We start from the raw sequence: 21,455 nt of genomic DNA, 5'->3' as shown, positions 1-21,455 counted from the left end.
AGGAGTACCTTCCTCGTTCCCCGTTCCTTTACAAAAAAAGAATGAGGGTGAATTAACAAAGGAGTCATTGTCAATGGCAAGACGGCTGGCAGAGATTAGACTTTTATTGGCTTCGGGCACATGAAGGATATTGTTTAAGTGTAGATCACGATTTCAGGTGTGAATAGCCGAATGACCAATATGTTTGATAACCATACCTGAACCGCTTGCGGTGTGAATTTGCTCGTTGCCGGTGTAGCGGTCGCGCACGGTCAGCTTCTCTAGGTCGCCCGTGATGTGGCCGGTGGCACCACTATCAAGATACCAGTTGGTGTCCACCCCGTACTGTGGAGCTGCAAGATTGGGCGACTTCTCCTCCATACCTTGGTAGGATTCGTCATAGCTTTTCCAGCACTTCCATGCCGGATGGCCCATCTTCCCGCAGATTTGGCATTGTACCCTGGGAGCATAGGCATGGTTGTTGTAGTTGCCCCGGCCGCCGCCGTTGTTGCCGCCATGTCCGCCACCACCGCGGCCTCCTGGCTTGGATTAGCCACGACCGCCGCGGTCACCACCATTGCCAGCTTGTCTACGGCCGTGGTCACCACCTCCGCCGCCTTGTTTGTGGCCTCGAGTGGCAGTGTTGGCGGAGGACTGCGACCCGCCGCCACGAAGATTCAGCCTCGTCTCGAAGCTGAGCAGCTGAGAAAATAGCTCGGCCGCGGTGACTGGTTCCATCCTGGAGCACATGGCAGAAACCACAGGATCGAACTCTTCATCGAGTCCGGCTAGGATGTGGGAGACGATGTCTTCCTCGTTCACCCTCTTCCCTGCGGCGATCAGCTCATCACAGAGGGTTCTGATCTTCCCGACGTAGTCGGTGATGGATAGGTTGCCCTTCTGCAGGTTGCGAGGTCGATCCGGACGTTGGTGGTCTGCGAACGGGTGCAAGATGCAAGCATCCCTTCAACCATGTTCCAGAGTTCCACCGAGGTGTGATAGGACGCGACCTGGATGGCTATCTCACGAGGAAGGGTCGTCAGAAGATAGGAGGAGACTTGTTGGTCTTGCGCATACCAGGTCTGGAAGTCAGGATTCGGCGCCTTCGCCGTGGTCTTGCCGTCGGAGGAGGTCACGTCGATCTGTATGGGCGGTGCTGGCTGTTCAACGTCGAGGTACTTCGCCATCTGGGCTCCCCGGATGGCGGAGAGCACAGTGGCCCCCCACATAGCCTGATTGCCCTCAGTGAGCTTCTCGGTGGCGGCGTGAGCGAATGGCGAGGAGGGGAAGGAACTTGAAGACGTCGTCATGGATGAGCTCGAGGATTGCTCTGATTACGATGAAAGAATGAGAGGCGTGGAAGCGTATGCATCTCAGCGGGGGCGCGTTCATGTTATATAGCGAGAACATGATACAATCAGCGCAGGTTGTTGCTAGGCTTTGCCTCTACTCCAAGCTATACATGGATAATATCTACTCTAGCCAACAACCTGCTATACAAGTTACACGCATACACAAAATACATAGGTGACAACATGTCACGTGACACTAGCCTATACACAAATCTACAAGCCTATCGTTTAACACTCCCTTCTCTAATAAGATGGTGAAAGTTAGGGGACCGGCCATATGCAAGTCGCCTGAAAATTTATTTTGGGCAAGTCGCTTTTCTATTAGATTAAAGATCCAAAGGTCATCCTTCTTTCTTCTTCCTCCTCCAACCGTTCATTCTCACACAAAATTGACTTACCCAAATTACAAATTCAGTCAACTTACATATAGCTACCGTGGAAAGTTAGACTCTAAACTCCCAAGTCCAATCCCTCCAAAATTCTCATTCCCGCCAATCAAAAGGGTCACTTTATGTCTTATAGAACCCTTAAAATACCATTCCGCGGGTCTAGTTAGCTCCAATCAAACATGATTTTGCCGTTATTAAATAAGTGTTCTCGTCATCTCGTGAACGACTGTTTTTCACTTGGCATTTGTTTTCATCCCAGGAGCTCGGTGCCATGCTCTCTCAGGGTTCCCCCCTTCCTCTCGAGCTCTTTATCCGGTTCCCCCCTTCCTCTCGAGCTCTTTATCCGGTTCCCCCCTTCCTCTCGAGCTCTTTATCCGGTTCCCCCCTTCCTTCTACGAATGAATGTTTGAAACCGTCTTGATGTCACCATCTCTCCTCCTCCATCAGCGAGACGGCGACGAGGGAACAATCCTCGAAGTAGGCACGATCTAGACACATCAATTGAGGTGGCGGGGACTCTGGTTGGAAATGAAATGGAGGCACGCTGGTTAAGGTTAACTTTTATGGAATCCATCAGAGAAGACTTTGTCAACGGGTTACCCATCGACGTTGGTTATACATCGGAGACAGATTTGTAACTATCACATACGAACTTTAACACCACACATCTATGAGGGGGTCCGGCACACATTTGTGATGTTACATCGGTGATATCCCGGCTCCGCAATTTATTCAACTTGCTCTGTTATTATAGCAGTAAGCCACTGATCCTGGCATGATAATCACCACATGAAAAATCATAATAACATTCGGTGAAATTCCTTTTAACTACTCCAATACTAGTTTGTTAAATTGGGAAGAAAATTCAACCAATCATGCGGCTGTGCTAATTACATCCAGAACGCTTGAGCCTCAAAATTCCTATTGTGACTGAACACCTTGTAATAGCGAGATGACCAGCAAGCCGTGGCCACCGGCTCACCGTCCTCGCCACGGTCCACACGGAAACTGGTGAGCCGGAGGAGACACTCCTCCTCCTCTTCCTTCTCGTACCAATGGTTGACCCCGTTGATGAACACCACCTTCTTCTCCTTCTCCTTCTCCTTCTTGGGTCGTAGGCGCTCCATGATGCAGTACTCGCTGCCACCATCACTCGCCACCATGGGCATGAGCTTCGCATCAGTGTGCCTCCAGCCTGCCGCGGCGTCCTCATCCAGGCGGAACAGATGCTCCCTGCCGACCTTCCACTCGGCCGGGTGGTAAGTGACGTCGCCGATGCAGAGGCGCACGTCCGTCACGCGCGGGCGATACATGTCGCCTTCGTCGTTGAGGGCGTGGAGCCCGAGCCATGCTCCTAGCTCGCCGTCGTAGTGGGCGTGGCCATGGGCCGGCAGCTGCCAGTTGCCGCGCCGCGTCCACTCGCGGGTCGCCGTGCTGAAAGAGAAGGTGCCGACGCCTAGACGGTACCTCAGAGGGTACTCGCTCCTGTTCGTGGATCTCACAGACACGAAGATCTCGTGCACATGCTCGTGCGGCTGCCCGTGCGCCGCGTACGCCATGATGTAGTCGGTACAGAACGGGAGCGTCAGAGGTGTCGGGGAGGACGGTAGGGTCCGAGGAGTCGCGTCGGCGCTCCAGCACCACCGCGGGTAGTTGGACAGTGGCTGCCAACCTATCCACCCGCCGACGTCGTCGTCGTGCACGTCGGACTTGGCCTCGAGCATGTACAGCCTGTTCCCGACGGCCATGGCTGCCTTGTGGCCATGTTGTAGGAAGCCCCTTGGGACCTGAGGCGAGACGGCCATCGCCGCCGCCTTGGTGTCGTAGATGAGGAGGACGCCGAGCTGGCCGGGCCAACAGCTGTAGCGCAAAGGGGTGCCTATGGCGACGATGCTGCTGCCTACGGCGGCGAACTGCGCGCGCTCTCCGACGGTTTTAAGCACGACACGCAGGAGTGGAGGGTCCGGGAGGGGCCGCGCACCGCCGCCGTCCAGATCGTCATCGCCGTCCTCGGGGCCGAGGTCCAGCTTGTGGATTCCGTAGCCGTCCTTGTGGTCGTCCAGCACCACGTACAGATGCCGCTTCGTCGCGACCTCGGCATGCGAGTCACCGTGAGAGTTGGAGGCGTAACCTCGTGTGCCGATCGGGCCATCTCGGCCGAGAACGGCGGTGGGCGGCTGGCATGGCGGCGGACTGGCCGGAGACGGGAGATGAGGAGGAGGTGAGATCGACCGATGAACGATCGCCAGGCCCATGACATCGTGCGCCGGCCGGAGACTAGGGTTTGATTTAGGAAGACCAAGGTAGAAAATGGATTGACTACTCGTGGATCTCAATCTGCGGCCGGCCGCCGCTCCCGAAGCCGATAACTGTCACACGTGTGGTGTATCGGGTGGTTGTACCGCACGCCATGTGTGGCACGGAGACAACCCCGCCCGCACGACAGCGTCCGGGCGCACCCCCGCCACAGCCCGCACGTTCGGTGCAGCGCGATCGCCCTGCACGAGCACGTCCGGGCGAGCGAGCACGCGGCCCGCACGACCCCGTCTCGGCCGTCGCCCCTCCCCGCCTACGAGCCACATGCTCCGCGTGGCAGTAACCACACGTCCCGCCATGATTGCCATGGTCCGGACCCTCTTCAGTTGCCATGTTGCCATGTTGCTGAATTGCAGTTGCCATGTTGCTGAACTACAGTTGCCATGTCGGACAATTACAGTTGCCATGGTTGCTCAACTGCAGTTGCCATCTTAGGTCAAGTGCCGGATGCCATTTTTGGGCAACTGCAGCTGTTGCTATGTATGGTCTGGTCTACTACAGTTACCATGATTTGAAAAACTTTAGGGGTTGCCACCTACTAACACTGGACAGTTGCCATATAGCACTAAAAAAACATGACAAAAAACATGTTTCGGGTAAAAAAGAGAGTTGCCATCTATTTACAAGCACACTAGGGCAGTTGCCATGTACCCTGCAAAAACACATGGCAACTGATAGATTTTGGTGTGTGGGAGAGGAGACGGGCATGTGGGCGACGGTGATATCTTTAGGAGTTGCCACCTACTAACACTAGACAGTTGCCATGTAGCGCAACAAAAAGACGTGGCAATAAATAACACGTTCGGATAAAAGAGAGTTGCCATCTGCTTACAATCACAAATAGGGCAGTTGCCATGTACCCTTCAAAAACATGGCAAATGACAGCTTGGGTGTGGGAAGTGGGAGAATGGGCAGTCGTGGGAGACGGGGAACAGAAGTGGTGCGCGGCGTGCGGGCGCGACAGCAGTTCCATCGCATGCCCCGACTGGCGACCGTTGACCGCGGAGAGAAAACCGGCGTGCGGGGGAACTCCCTCACACGCCACACGCACGAGCTGTCCTACGTGGCACACAAAAACAGCCTTTTCATGTCAAGATTCATGCAAAAGGCGCTGGACGGCGATGGAGGCGTGTGGGCGAGTTGGCTAACGCCCACACGTGTGGGCATTAGTGTTTTCGAAAAAAAAACTAACTCCGTCAAATCTCCTCCTCCGTTGGATTTTCCCACCACGCTGTTAAAGTAGTTACATACAGTAAAACAGAGAGAACAAAACAGACTTGTCAAGCATTTGGTCAAATAAACAGAGCAATGCATTGCATACAGCACATTACATCCAATTAGACATGGAATGCAAGGCTTCATCTTACACTACCTTCATGTATACAGCAGTTATGTCGATGATAGCACCACCACATCACATCCACCAAAAAAAACCGTGCAATTGGAAACCAGGTGACAACTCATCACAAGAATAGTGTCGTATATATGATCAAATACAAGCTGAATTTGTGGTTCATCAATCAGTCACACAGCACACTGGGTTGGCGCGCACAGCACATGCACAGCCTCATCTTATTACAAGCAAATCACGAATCAACACAAATTAACCAGCTAGATGTGAACACCACACCAAGCTGGTGAAAGCCCAGCACCCAAAGTGCATCACACAACAATCCAATCCAATCCTGTCCAATCTAATCGTCCAAGCATACTCAAAATCAGGTAGCTTGGTGGCTGAAAACACACCATTTATTCTTGCTTGTGCATAGCAGCGTACGTAACCTGCTCGTGAACACACCACACTTGCAACACAGAAACACGTAGCCTGACCTCCCTTGATTGCATCTTATAGACCAAGCTAGACATGGCAGAGGGGTGCAGCAAATCACCTACGAATCAAAGAACAAAAGTCAATCGGATACCTTAATTAGATAGATGGCAAATGTCGTGACAGATGCATGCTCAGTCTATGTATGTGTATGCATATAAGGAATAGTAACCCATGGGCGACCAACCTTAGAACAGAGACCCTTGGGAGCGTCTTCTTGTAGTAAGCCGAGTGGCGTGTTTCGAAGAGCGACGGGTCATGGCCGGCCTGCAGGCCGTCCCACTCGAGCTTGCCCCACCAATCCTTCTCACAGTCCACAACTAGCTTAGGACCTTGACGCGCGACGACGGCCGGTATCCGCCTCAGGCCCCAGCAGTCCCTGAGGCTGATTGTCTCCAGTGCCGGCGCGGTCAGTCTGGTCTCGCATATCTGCTCCAGCCGGTGGAGATGGTATAGCTTAATGTGCTTCAGGTTCTGGAATGTGACGCCTGATGCTATCTCTGGAGGGTACTCGTTGTCCAGTGGAAAAACATATTGGAGGTTGCTGCAGTATGCAATTTGTATGGTCTCCAGGCTTGGCAAGGTGAAGGAAATTGGGAGGACAAACACCAGCTTGGGGCAATTGTGTAGGTATATGGAATGTAGGGCTGTGAAGGCACTTAGTAGGTATATGCAATCTTCAGGATCTTTGGGATTGGTTTTACCCCAAATGCAGCAGGCCGTCGGGAGATCAAACGCGGAAAATGTCCTTAAATTAATGAAGTTGAATTCTCCAGCCTCACAATAAAAGAGAGAGTATAGCTTGGGACATCTATCAACATGACACCATCTTAGTCTATGCCAAGTTTGTGGACCCCTTGGAGGGATAGCGGTGATCGAGGAATTGTCATGCACATGCAAGGACTGAACACCATCCAGAGTGAACCGTCTGAAATATATGTCCGTGTCCATACTCTCCAAATTGTGGCCTTCATCACCAATCTCCATATGCACATCGAGAGGTTGAAGCTGCCGCTGGTCGCATACAAGGGATGAACATGCTACATCCTTCAGAAGGATAATATCTTTATAAGGTAACGATCGCCCCGTAGGAACAAAACCCACTTTGCTGGGGCCAATCTCCTCGACACTTTTGGTCATGGCAATTTGGCTATGAACAGTAGAAGAGATATGGAGGTGCAACTTCTTTTTGCCCCTACCATATATGAACCAAAAGAGTTCCCGCATGCACCGCCAGAGGATTCTTGCATCTGTAAGGGTAATGCATGCCACAGAACTAAAGAAGTCCTCCCTCGCTTGTGCACAGCATACCACTAATCTTTTCCTCCCCATAGTGTCTACATGTACCACTTCCAATCTAGACGGGTTATAATCACGCCAACCTAGGCTACAGAGCTGCCGACAACCCCGTAAGAGTAACTTCCTGAGCTCGGGGACATCCATGGCACCAAGGTCAAGTATTTTGATAGATGTATCAGAGAGGTCCAACTCATCCAGATTGGCCAGTCCACGCAAGAATATGCTATGCAATCGACCACAACCCACCAGGGAGATTTTTGTCACCTTGGCTTCTTTGATTGGAGTTGCACGAGACTTTGGCCGAAATTCCTTTTGGGGTAAGTTTATGGGATGTGCCCAGTTCTCCGTTGGGCCATAACCATCGAAGCTAAAAGTCTCTAGCAGTGGAAGAGCTCCTTCAAGTGCAACGGTCTCCAAGTTGGAACAACCATCAAGAACAAGCATCTTCAGGCTTGCCGCTGATGACATTCTAGGCAATGATTCCATACAGGTATTGCCGGACAAGTCAAGGAGCTCCGGATTGATCATATCCAAGGAAGAGCAATTGTCCACTGTGATCACATCCGAAGATTCGGTTAGTCGGAGCTTGTGAACATTTTGTAATGTTTTCCATGCATGACTTATATTCCTCCATGAGACTCCTTTTGTATTTATCTCTCTTAGATTGGTCATCCGTTCAATCATCTGCTGCTGCAAGGCATAATCTGTGTGACTCAATTCAAGCACTATCAGGTTTGGAAAACATGCTCCCCCACCTTGATCCTTCCCAGTGTTTGCACAATGGTCAAGCCAAAGGAACCTTAGGTTGTGGCAGGATTGGAAAGGAGGGAATGCAAAATCAAAACTGCACTTGCAGAGTTTTAGCACACGGAGGTTGTTGGCTAGTTGAAACAAATCATTCGGTAGTTCTAGCAGATCATCTCCCTTAAATGTTAAGAAATAGGATGATGCATCAACAGGAACAGCAGAGATACTTTGTGCTCCTTGTTGGTTTGATGCAATTGACTTCCAGCCTTGGTAGGATTTTATTTGTTGGTCCAACCAATATAATAGAGTTTCTATTGCATCTGAAGAATGGCGCAATTGGCCTATCACTCCATATAATGCATTGCCAACCTCCCAAGCTCTGTCCTTTTGAAGGATTCCGTCACATATCCAGTAGTTGCAAACATAAGTGGCCCAATCATACTCAACAGTGTCAGAGTTTTCACGCAGTTGTCCTACCAGCAACAGCGAGTACAAGAAGCAATCCACAACAGTTGCTGGGTTGATGTCATCCATTCCGGTGTAACTAATCACCTCAACAGCTTCTTTGTGCAATAAACAACGTAGTTGTTGCCCGATATAGATGTGGTCGCTGGTAATGAAAAGCATGTTTATATCAAGGAAACTGGATGTCAACAACTTCTGTTGTTTCTGTGAGAGCTGAAATCTTCCATGATTGGTCCATAAAAGCTTGGCTTTACCAAAAGGTCCAAATACAGGAACGCCTAACTCTGCCAGATCAATATCTGCATCTCCCCCATAATGAAGAATTAATAGAAATTTTTCATTGATTAGAGATTCATAGATCTCACTTGCTATGCTTATTAGCTCTGCTCTAGAACTATCCTCTACTCCTCTGAAATCATCATCCTCATCTTGCTTATCAAAAATAGGCATTAAATGCCCAAGGTTCAGTTCTGCTGCTATTTCCCGCTGCATCGTCCTTCTATTTTTCCACAGAGAGCAGTCTACGTGGACAACTTTACCAAATTGCAGTTTCATGTCTGGATTGCTTCTTTTCGATTTGAGGTGTTCTGCTGTAGCTCTAAGAACGGCGGATGCTCCCAGACCCTGACCGAACCAGCCATGAAATAAGAATGCTTTTATTCTGCCTTCTGCAGCATCATCGCCATGATGCAGAAAATCAATCAGCTGCTTGACGGCGTCATCGAAATCCTTTACAACCTGTAGTAATTAACGACTGTTAGATATGACTGCCAAGAGTAGACATGTTGACACTACAACGTTAATTAATACTAGCTATTTTCCTAAATTAATAAACTAAAACAACAAATGTCTCATGTTGCAATCTTGATTATCAGGTCAGTGTAGACATGTGCCTAATTTAGAAGTTTAGCTAGTGTGGAACTAATATATTAATGAATGAAAATAATCGGTTCATATATGCTTGCTCATTACATAGTGTTGTTTTCCACATAAAACATATAACCATTGTTAGTAAGAGTATTTCATGGGCCGCGGCAGTCCAAAATTGTTGAAGCACTAGGCAGCTCTACCGACCTGAACATCATTGCTCAAGGAACGAGATTGCAAGAGTGCGGTAACAGCGAGGAGAGGTAGTCATGCTACAAACAAACAGAGAAGTTTGGGAGGGTTCATAATCTAACAACAATATCATGAGTTTATTAAGAGAAGGTACCAACCAGAGTACGCCCTTTCAGAGTAGGTTCAGGTGGTGCAGCAGCCATTCTGAAGCTCCACAGTAAAACCAATAATTACCCTCAGCAGAAGAAAACCATGACTGTGTGCTTGTAACCCACTGGCCCGCAGTCTACAAAAGTTAGATGCTCGTCAGATTCACGATGTGGCATCACAGAAATACATATGACAAAACAAGCTTGTATATGTACATACGAGATGCAATTGTAGTACCTAGATATCAAGTCAAGGAGCCAAGAAGACTTGCGGAGAAAGGATAAGTTGTCCCAAAGAAATCAAGTCCCAGGTGAAGAAACATCACTCGAAATGGAAAAACAAACCCACTTGTTTTTCTTAGATGGTGGCGGGGCTCGGGAACAACAGAATGAACTGCAAGATTGAGCGGTGATATCAGTCGATAATGAGGTGTATGATGATGGTGGGAGCTTTTGGCATCGTCCCACGTCGCAGATTTTTGTGGCCTTTCAGTTTGTCTCTTCCTCCTTTAAGCATGTATACACACTAAGAGACTAGCATCTTGCAACATGTTTAACTTTAAAAAAAACTGCGTTTACATATACACCGTTGCAACAAAGAAATCACAAAAGGTGCATTGTTTATGTATATATTTCGTTTTTCCATTAAACAAATCTACTTCGGGCTCTATATTTCTAGATATTCAGGGGAACAGCTATACAGAAAGAAAACTGGAATTTTGGGTTTGAATTATAAAGATTTCCTAATCTGGTCGTTTTTTCCAAAAAATAATAATAAAGGCAGATCCGGCTGAGATTTTAACATCTCTTGATCCGCGAAGCAGATTAAACACAGACAAAACTTATGACAAGACGATCTGCTATGTCTATACACAATATGTATTGTTCTTCCTCCAGTATTAAAAAATGCTGATGTTGAGGCAAATTGTAGAAAGTATTACCCCCTAGAATTAGTGAGTTGCGGAGTTAGTATGGAGAGAATAAATATAAAAAACAGCTTCTGTATGTGTAATCATGTCTAAAACGTCAACTTTTCTGATGCCGGAGAGAGTAATAATACCTCTAGAGCCACAGGCGGATCATTTCAACGAGTGAAGAAGAGTTGCACATAAAAATAAAGTTATCTCCAAAAACTCCATTATTCCAGATGCAGCTCACTCCATCATCTCCCTCAAATCAAAACTAACAGCACAGCAGTATAAGAAATCCATGAGAAAAACATGTCTAACCAATCCGCCACAGATTTCCGCAGCCACTGCAAAACAACAAAAGACTGATTAGATGCTTAAATTTCTGATGTGACACCGCAAAAACCTATGAGAAAACGAACTTATATAGATGGTGCAAACCGTACTTAGTCGAAGCCATCCATCCTCTAGTCCAAGGTGAAGATGTATCACCCAATCATCTGGCTTGCTGGAGATGAAAGAAGTTTTCGCTTGCGTGTAGCTGCGACTGGTGGAAGAGCTCGGGAACAGAGTGTAGTGCAAGTTGGGGCAATTGGCATATGTTCTGGTAGATGGGTGCAGTGGTAATGGTATGAGCTTTTTTGGTTTTGCCCCACTGTGCTCTCGTGTTTTCCGAAAGGACTTGTTCCTTGCTTGCGGTTGCAGATAATGTCACTCATTCCTGAGCTGTTTTGTGGGCTTTTTCTTTCCTTCTTTCAGGCTCTATGCTTTGCTTTCCCTAGAGAAAAAGCATCGCCTTCTGCCTCTTCAAGCATAGATGCAGAGAGAGAGAGAGAGAGACTATTTTGCAAGTTGCGGTGTGTTTGACATTTGGGCATTGGAGATTATATGCACTGAACTACACTGCATCTTTAGGGTCAGTCGTGCAGAAGAAAAGAAAAGAAAAGAAAAGCAAAGGAAACAGAGCTAGGCAAGCGAACATACAACACAAGAATCTGTACATTTGGTTCAGCAAATACGGGATTTCAGTTTATAGGGTATCAATACTTTGGTTTTATCACTAGTGTGTTGTGTACTACTGGTAGTAGCTAGTAAAACAGTAGAGCCAAATAAGTTAACAAAACAACTGACAGTGGCTACCAAAACACAAGCAGAACCAACGTCTACTACTAGCATCGTGCCTCTTCACCTTTGTTGCCAATGTGGGTGTTACCAAGTGACACATGTGGTAAGCAATCCAAACAATTCAAAAAAAAAAAATTCAGAAAAAATGTGGGTGTTAGGATTCTCAGGAATCTGAATCTCATACATTTCGAAACCTTCATTACATGGTGTGGAAGGGTATGGCCATCACAGCTCCAGGCCATCTGATGATCTGAACAAGTAAGAACACAAAATAATCACTGTGCAGCACTAGCAGAAGAGCGGCAGATAATTTTATTCTCACCTGCAGGTCGCCGAGCCGAGCAGTCGGGGAAGCGGGGGCGCCGAGCAGCACCCACCCCAAGGGCGCGCCAGCGCCGGTCTAGGGTGCTGGAGGGAGGGGAGGCGGCGAGTAAGGTCACGCATCGGAGGAGCGGCGGCGGAGGAGCGAGGGGCTAGCGGCCTAGCGCGCCGCCGACCGTGGTGCTATATATATATTGCCACACTGTTAACCATGATCCCAAAAAAATACTCGCTTTGGTTTTTCTCAGCATGTTTTTCTTTTTGGTTCGGTTTTAAAATGCGCAGATTCAAGCACAGCAGACGAAAGCTATATCACAAATGGGGATGAAAAGGCTCAAATGCTCAATTGGCAGCTATAATCCTCACCGACTGACTTGTGTACTCTACTTGGAAACTACATGCTGCAACACAACTTTCAGTGACCACAACAAATTCCGACAAATATCCGCTGACCTATTACAATGCTGGGCAGTTCTGCGCATGCATCCATCGCGCAACACGGTCACGACTGACAACCCTCTTCTGGGGCTCGCTACTGCTTGTACAAGGTTACCGGTTTTCAGAAACATACAACAGCCCAAATTATACATCCGTCTGTCTGCCTGGCGGTTCGAAATTAAATGACACATGAGTGTACCACGACAACAAAGGATCCTGAATTTCAGATATCCTTTCGAACACTTGATTGCCTGTTTTCTGTGGGAGCGCTTCAGTTGGCACGCTCCGCGTTGGGAAAGAAGTGCATCGCAAGGGAAGTCGCGCTGGCAACCTTCTGGCGGAGGTTGAACTTGGTTGCGATGAATGGCCGGACATCTTCCACCCCAACCAGGCTTTCCAAGAATGGCAGCAGTGCTAGGAGCTCCTTGTCGTTTGGGTCGTCGAACCAGCTCTCAATCGGTATGCCGTTGTCTAGTTGGAACCCAAAGGCCTGAAAGCAAGAATATATCATAAAAGACCTCTTGATTCATCTGCTTACATGTGTGTTTGTAGTGCTGGCAGAGAATAAAGGGGAAACTCATTGCTACACAAAAAAAGAAGGAAGAAATAGTAACTTATGAGAATCTCATTGCACAGCAGGAAGGAATTAACTACACCCTCCCCGCAAAAAAAAAAGAATTAACTACACCCATGATACTGCTGCTTACTACTGAGGAGCCACAACAGGAACACTGCTCAGCAAAGGGATGATCAAGTTTCTTCCTGGGGCAATCAATCCCAGTGAAAAAGTAAGTGGAAGGTTATATTCCAACTGAAAATGCTTCACAAGTAATAGCAAGGTGAAAGGTTCAAAACTGAAGGAAATTAGTTAAGGCACTGACCTAAGATAGGTTTTACGGATAGGTCATTCATATTGCTATTTCAGAACAACCAAGAGTCGTCAGACCCAAACATCATGATCATGAACCAGGATAAAATTGAGTTGTAATGAAGACCAGTGCTAATAAAATCATTAAGACTAGATTGGCTCCAATAGCATTCCAGAAAATTTCGAACAGGAAAAGAAACTAACCCATGAATAACTAACGTGTAATGGTTTAACAAATACCTGCGGAGAATTGTCAACTATGACAACACGAGACAAGTCACGCCCAAGAACAGATAGATCCTTTAAGTAGTTGCCCTCCACATAGACACAAGACTCACGATAAACTCGATGACGGAACAACCTTCTTTTGGGATCAAGAACATTAAGTAGTTGTTCTGCATAGATACTTTGACTGGCCGTGAAGATGATTATCTCAAACATGCTGGCTACTCTCTCCAGGAAATCTTTCAGATATGGACGGCACCGTACATAGATTGTGTGATCTCTGAGATTAAAATGAACTGGGAAAGTGAAATCAGAATCTTCACACGGCTCAAGAGTAGAATGCACCAGTGTCTCTGCATGACATTATGGAAATAGCTTCAGGTTAGGTTAACACTGAATTCATAATGAACGTTAAACACCATGGTTACAAATAAGAACTAACACCAGATATAATTCCATTTGATCGAACAAGTAGGAAGACGTAACCAAAAAGACCAGAGATTGGTGCACAGCCGCAAAATTCCACTTGGCTAACATTAAGTAACAAGTTTATAGTTATGTGAATAGTAGATAAATAAATAAATAATGAACATAGATAATGATGATCATGTTGCAGTACCCACAAGACTAACAAACATGTGCAATCATGTTCAACAGAAACTTATAATTGCACAAACAGCATGCCTCATGGGTTTCTATAGGTTTCAAGTTCAAACCCAGATCCTTTGCTTCTCTCCCCAAAAAAGATATTTTGGCCCCTGTAAATAAAAATGCTGCAGATCCTTGGCCTTATCAGTGGTATAATAGCATGTATTCGTTTACACATGGAAGTAACTAGTTTTCTAACCCCACACACACACTTTTTTTCATCTGCCATTACTATTCGTTCTACTACCTCTGACAAATTTACCACAATTGTTTCATTTGGCACCCTTGCCTCAAATGGATAATTCTGCATGTAATTGATATCCTCTCGTGTACTAAACATATTGATCGTATTAATCATTGCTTTAATGACTTGAATGGCTCATAACAGGAAAAGAGGGAGTAATGTAGAGAAATGATTATATTTACTTCATTATTCACAGAAGAAACATCTTTAAAATAGTTATTCCATCAAGATATTTCGCCAAGACTCAAGAGCAAATATCAGAGATAAAATATTCACCCAAACAATCATCTTACCATCCAGATCAAGGACAAGGGTGGTTCTAGGGCAGCTCCGAGTTTGCTTTGGAAGAAGAACGGGTCGAAACTTGGGTACAACCATAGATAACTCAGGCAAATCCTTTATGAAGGTATAAGGGTCAAACTCATCAAGCTCCTCAGCCTCATCAGGATCAGCGCACCCACCATCTGTTGAGATAGAATCTTGACTTTGTTCATCAATACACTCCAGCTTAGAGTGCTGCATTGCAAGATATATAGCAGACACTTCGGGAGAAAGACTACCCAATTCACTGTACTCATCGTCTGCGCGCTTTGTATTACCACATGTTGATTGCACAGGAACTGCAATAAAGAGTGTCAAGCCACTTACAGAGTACTTATTATTGATTATATGCATGGATGTGAAAAATCAAACACAGATCTGAAAATTGCTAATGTACATGAATTACACGGTGTTGTGTTGGCATAATCGCATTTTTCACAGTGCAGGATGCAAATAAAAAATAACTAATTTACATACTCCCTCCAATCCATATTAATTGTCGCAGATTTAGTACAATCCTGCGACAATTAATATGGATCGGAGGGAGTGCTTTAATTTTTTTTCTACCAAGTTCTTAAAATACCACTGCAGCCATACAATAAAACAAGTAAGAGAGAAAAATTGCATTGCGCCATGCAGTCTAGATAAGTCAGGGAAAGGCAAAGCAAATACAGTAACCAAGGACTTCGAAACTTTCACTTGTTACGACTCATGAAGGATTGTCAGAAATCACATATCTGCTTCAAAAAAGAGCTTGATAATATTAATATAAATCAAGGTTACATTGACTATGGGACAGATCTAAGTACATCTTGACCTATACATTTATAAATTAGGGAAAGGATGTGGTGCTATGGGCATATATACCTTATAGATACGCAAGACATCGAGGAAAATAAGAAGCCATACCAGCCAAGTTACTAGATACTAACGGCTTATGCATTAATGTAGCACACTGATACATCATAAGATGGCGAAATATTCAAAAACAGCATCGTTCAGAGGGGATCTCAATGTTCTAATTGTGTGTACCTTTGCTCAAGCCATCACTGCCGTCTTCATTATGATGGTGGAATGGTTGAGAAAATATGTTCTCACATGGTTCGTCAGCATTTCCATGAGACAGCTGACGAAAAGGAAGACCAAATAGATGTATAAGAATGTAAAGTAAAGAACAGAGACATAATTAATTGATTGCTGCACAATGACGTTCATAGTTGTAGTCTTGCAGATGAGAAAAATAGACCTACGGCATACACATATCTCAGGTATAGCTTGTTAAGGACCTAAATATTTTGTTTTTACATCCCAAAATGTTGCTGTGCAGAAAAAGAGTATTTAAAAGAGACAGTATTCAGTTTTCAGCTCATTCATCATCTTTGCTTGACTGCACTGCACGATAACAACGGTAGACAAAGCCAGATCGTATATATAACTCACTTAAACTAGAATGAGCCATACCTTGTGATCAAGCATACTACTACTTGGCACATCAGCAACTCCATTTTCAGTATCAGAATCACATAGAGATGTTAATTTTCTTCCACCGCTGAGAACTTGGTTCTTCTTCAGAGGGTCTTCGGCTGCGGAGTCAGCAATTAGAGCAATGTTAGTACAAAACTAAGACAGCTCTAGTAGATACCAGGTAGCCAACTTCCTAAAAGTTCATAATATTACATTCTCCCAAACCAACTCCAGCCAATTGAAGGAATAATCCCAGAAAAAACATTTGCCAAAAGTCAAGTGAAGTCATCAGGTTCAACAAAGAAGTTTGCTTGCTAAGGGGTATATTATCTTTTCATGCTCAAGAAAGGAAGAGATAAATCTTGCTTCACTAAACTGAATTACTGTGCATAAGATGGTGTGTCAAAGATACTTGTACATAAAAAAAAATAGTTTGGACAACAAGAGAACTGGCAAATGGCAGTATATGACAAGTTGGATAGTGACCATAAATATATTTTATCTTTGTCCCTCTGTCCAATTTTCTATCAACTAATGTCATAAAGGATACTGTACTAGAGATGAAGTTGCACCATAACACAGAACAGTAAGAGGGGGGACGCAGGGTGGGGGAACTTTACCAGGTTTCTGCTTTTTGGAGGAAGAAGTAATTAGATCATTGACTTTCTTATCAGGAGCTGCCGACTGAGTGGATCTTCCAGGTTGTCTACTAGTTTTCGTATTAACATGCTCAACGGTTGCATTTCTTGCAGGTCCTTTTTTTCTTGTCGGCATCCCTCAATCAAGAAGACTTCTTGCCCACAGTTGGCTCGTATACCAGAAAAGGAACACCAGACCTCACAGCACAGTTCCGCCAAGTCGGTTCGGGTAATTGCACAAACTCCGTCGAAGTGACCCACAGAGCTTTCAATGCAAATGGAAGTAACCCTGGCAGTACAGACCTGATGAAAATTGGTAAAGAGAATCAGCTACCAGAAGTATAGTAAAGCCCAGCTCAAATCTCTGTCGGTCAAATTACTATGAAGAGAACTAAAATGAGAGGACTCTGCAAGGTAACATGACAGCAATGAGGGTGTTGCAGGGTAACATAACAGAGACTGTTAAATTTGCAACATAAAGTTGATTACAATGACAGTACTCAAATTCAGCAAGTCTGTGTGCCAATGCGCTAATCTTACGGAAACAAGAAGTTTAGTCTCAGAGACGCAAAATTCCTGGAGTCTACATTCCAGGAAACACAGGTGCTTATCAATTTAAAATATTCCAACGCTCCAGGCACTCCTTCCTTTACCAAAATAGGGGTTAGCCCCACCCCTTCCTGTCATTCTTCTATTTGGAGTAAATTCGAACGTCCCTAATCATCCAGCAATTCGAATTTGAAACAGTGTACCCTAATTACAATTAGAAATCATCGGATGTCACAAATTGGACACGTTTTGTTTGTCAGGAAGGGCAATTAGCAGGTGGTCAGCCAGAGCATTGCTTCGGCGCAACCACTAGCGCACTACTGGGAATCGAACGGGGCAAATCCCAGCCGGACGACCGCCCAGGGCCTCCTATCTATAGGAGACCAATCTACGGGTCACTTGCTCCGAGCTGAATCTTATACGGAAGTTAGTCGGCGGCGAGTTGGAGAGGGAGGTCTAACCTGGGCGGAGGCGAGCCGGAGGCCGGGGACGAGCTGGGCGGCGGCGAGTCGGGGCGGACGGGCCCGGCGGCGTCGATCTGCTGGCGCGGGAGCTCGGTGGAAGTGCCGGCCGCGAAGGACGCGGCTGGCGGAGGGGCGAGAGACGGCGGCGGGGATGGTATGCGGGAGGCGGGAGGCGGGAGGCGAGGGCTGCGACGGCGGGGGTGGGAGGCGACGGCGGAGCGGGGATGGGATGGGAGGGCGAAACCCTAGCCGCTTGTCGCGCACGGGGGAGGGAAAGAGAGAGAGAGCCTAGCCGCAGCGCAACGCTTCGGGGGAGTGATGAGGAGGAGAACCCTGCGGCTGCGGGCGGCCGGGGGTTTGGGGGGCACGCGGTGGCAGTCCTAGGTAATTTCTTCGCAAACCGGGGTGGGTTTCTGGAACTGAGGGCTTTTCTAGGGAGGGGCTACCGATGTAAAATTCAAATTCGAATTCAAACGAACGGTATACATGGTAAAATCGCTGAGCTTTGAATTATTTTAAAATACTCATGCATGTTACGAATCGCATCATTATGACGTTGAAAGCATATGTCATACGTGTAATGATGTCTGCATATTTATCATGAAGACTAAGACGGGAGATGTTGAAGAGGGGTTTAAGGACAAAGTACTAATTGACACTTCATACGGTGGGAGATGGGGATCTTTACTAGAGGAGGTTGTATTCGCTTCGCTTTCGGGGTAAATCTCCCCTCCTATCATGTACGTCTTCTTCCCGCCGGATTTCTATTGGGTTTTTCGGTTTCCTATTTAAAAACTCGTTGGCTAAAAACCAGGCACACACGTCTACCATATCAATCTTTCCCTCCACCCATGATTCCCTCGCATGGCCTAGCGCTAGATGGTCGTCGGCGCCTGATTTATCTCCCTAAACCCTTCTCGGCACCTCTATCCCAAACAATTTCATGCCTAACCATTCATGGTGGCATCAGCATCGATGAGTTGCCGCTCGAGCCACTGGACAGTGATTGTCCCCCACCGTCCTCTTCCATCAACCCCAACCCCAGCCTTGCCGGTGTCGCCTCCCGCTCCGCCCATACCGGACAAAACAGCCACCCAAATCAGTTGCAAGAAGAACCTGAAGGTACATCACTCCCCGCCTGCTAGGCTCTAAGAGCTCATCGATGCTGCCCGGGTCTGTTAAGTAATGTATTGTCCATCAGTCCATGAATCAAGCAATATGCCTGTTATTTATATTTCTTTAACTCATGGTGTTTACGAACATGTCTATATTCCACTCACGGTGATTACAAGCCAGGGGTACATGCTTATATATAACCTCTTAGCATTTGACTAGGTATAATTAGGATCTCCACAATCCATGTATACGTGAATTTGGTCCTTTATTTTGGTCATGGCCTTTGCTTTCTTTAGTTGAATGGCTTCGTGTTAAGAGCAAGGTTGGTGCCATTATGCTTTGATAATTGGTTATGTTGTAGTGGGCATGGCTCTCATGCTTGCAATGGCATCTTGGTATTACCAACATTCAAAGAAAAAGGAGAACAGAGGGGTGCTCCATCTTGTCTTATTCTTATAGGGGATGAGAGACTCAAACTGACATCAACCTTTGTGTTTTCTACCACTCCACCCAGAAAAGCCTCACGTATTACCAACATTCCAGTGACACTGACATAGCACTACCTCGAAAAAAAAAATCAACACATCCTACATTAGTAAGTTATGAAGTACAATTTTTTTCTTTGCAATGTATGTCATAACCTCTAGAAATTATAAATGTTTATTTATGGTAAACTATGTTATGTGCCAATCTTTTGTGTTGTACAAAAAAAAAATAAGTGTGATGTTGTTTCTTCAGCCCAAGCATGAGACTCAAACTGACATCAACCTTTGTGTTTTCTACCACTCCACCCACAAAAGCATCACGTATTACCAACATTCCAGTGACACTAACATAGCACTACCTCGACAAAAAAATTCAACACATCCTACGTTAGTAAGTTATGAAGTACAATTTTTTTCTTTGCAATGTATTCTTAACTTCTAGAAATTATAAATTTTAGTTTATGGTAAACTATGTTATGTGCCAATCTTTTGTGTTGTACAAAAAAAATAAGTGTGATGTTGTTTCTTCAGCCCAAGCATGAGACTCAAACTGACATCAACCTTTGTGTTTTCTACCACTCCACCCACAAAAGCATCACGTATTACCAACATTCCAGTGACACTAACATAGCACTACCTCGACAAAAAAATTCAACACATCCTACGTTAGTAAGTTATGAAGTACAATTTTTTTCTTTGCAATGTATTCTTAACTTCTAGAAATTATAAATTTTAGTTTATGGTAAACTATGTTATGTGCCAATCTTATTTGTGTTGTACAAAAAAATAAGTGTGATGTTGTTTCTTCAGCCCAAGCATGAGACTGTTGATCTTTTATCGATGTTTATCTCTTTTATTTATATTAATCCAGTGGTCAATTTTCTTAACTAGTAGAACGCCCGTGCATTACAACGGGCTTCTTAAAATTAGTATTACAAATGCAGTTTTTCCAAAGAACTATAATGATCTTGGTATTCATGCATAGAGCTAGAACCAATAAATACAAATAATTAGAGGCCTGGATATCAAACATTGGATGGCACCGTGTAAATTCCATACATGAATCCTTGTAAATATTTTGCTTCTAATAAACTTACAGTAGGCTTTTAACCTAGTGTTTTAGATCTTCAATAGGGAACACTGAATCTTAGCAGCAAAGATCAAATGCATGCTTCCCCGTCGAAGGTATACATATGTGTAATTCTTAACTGACACGCTTTCGAAATCTTCTAGCTCATAACACCATAATTCAAGTGATTGTGCCACATATTTTTTGGAACTTATACATAAGCACTTATTCACCATGCAATATTTTGTAGGGGGTAAAACTGAAAAGCAAAACATAAATTGTAAAGTGAATAGACTAAATGATCAACCTTTTGCTAGGAGTCTTTTACTGATCTACAACTTCTAAAGTTATGATTTAGCAACATAAAAGTATATGATATACTTGTATATACTCATGAATTTTGCTTGATATGATATAGCAAAAAAAACATGGGAGAAATATTCTTACCTTAACATGGATCAGATAGTGAAAATCTAAAATTGTGGCTCAAGGAAGTAAATATTCTATGCATAAAAAAGAAAAAGAAGCAAGTCACATGATCTGAAATAAGATACTCATAGAGTACTTATATTTGCCTCGTTGATTGCTTCAGTATAGTGAACAAACACTAAACCAACCAATCTTTAGCATACAAATCAGTCTATCCGACTTTCTACCTATTTCATGATAGAAATTAGTTGTAGCTTCAAATGTAAATGTCAATGCATGGGAAAGTCAGAAGAACTCATTCCCTATTATAAATAAAATGTTTATGATTATTTTATGGTTTAACTAAATATCCTGAAAGTCTATTCTGAGGAACAAAATAGTATGAAAAATAATAGTTAGCATCAATCGTTATTATCAATATAAAAACTCTCTTAATCCTTTCTTGGCGAAGCTCATAGACGGTGAGAAAAATATGAATAAGTGCAGCATCCATGCTCAACCGGTGGGTTAAATTAGCATCCAGATAAGCAACATTCTCGAACGCTTCAGGCTTGTATTGT

The 21,455-nt window shown here is 45.1% G+C and overlaps 2 protein-coding genes across 2 annotated transcripts; both read right to left on the bottom strand.

Annotated features, from left to right (window-relative positions):
- Positions 1-5,501: 5,501 nt before the first annotated feature.
- LOC109784352 (uncharacterized) lies at positions 5,502-12,149 on the bottom strand. The gene is made up of 6 exons (XM_020342942.4): positions 10,938-12,149; positions 10,644-10,838; positions 9,822-9,977; positions 9,593-9,720; positions 6,052-9,113; positions 5,502-5,925 (listed from the first exon to the last, which is right to left on the bottom strand). The coding sequence occupies exons 4-6, from the start codon at positions 9,635-9,637 to the stop codon at positions 5,922-5,924; spliced, it is 3,111 nt and encodes a 1,036-aa protein (XP_020198531.1). The 5' UTR covers positions 9,638-9,720; positions 9,822-9,977; positions 10,644-10,838; positions 10,938-12,149; the 3' UTR covers positions 5,502-5,921.
- A 107-nt stretch (positions 12,150-12,256) lies between these two features.
- Positions 12,257-18,134, bottom strand: LOC109784351 (uncharacterized). Its single transcript, XM_020342941.4, has 7 exons — positions 17,794-18,134; positions 16,766-17,086; positions 16,143-16,264; positions 15,714-15,807; positions 14,654-14,980; positions 13,484-13,821; positions 12,257-12,865 (listed from the first exon to the last, which is right to left on the bottom strand). Exons 2-7 carry the CDS (start codon positions 16,917-16,919, stop codon positions 12,647-12,649), a joined length of 1,254 nt encoding a protein of 417 aa, XP_020198530.1. The 5' UTR covers positions 16,920-17,086; positions 17,794-18,134; the 3' UTR covers positions 12,257-12,646.
- Between the last annotated feature and the right edge of the window lie 3,321 nt (positions 18,135-21,455).

The sequence above is a fragment of the Aegilops tauschii genome, chromosome 5 (assembly GCF_002575655.3).
Source record: "Aegilops tauschii subsp. strangulata cultivar AL8/78 chromosome 5, Aet v6.0, whole genome shotgun sequence".
Classification (NCBI taxonomy): Eukaryota; Viridiplantae; Streptophyta; class Magnoliopsida; order Poales; family Poaceae; genus Aegilops; species Aegilops tauschii.
The sequence above is the reverse complement of the archived record's forward strand: the minus strand, read 5'-3'. Positions and strand labels throughout refer to the sequence as shown.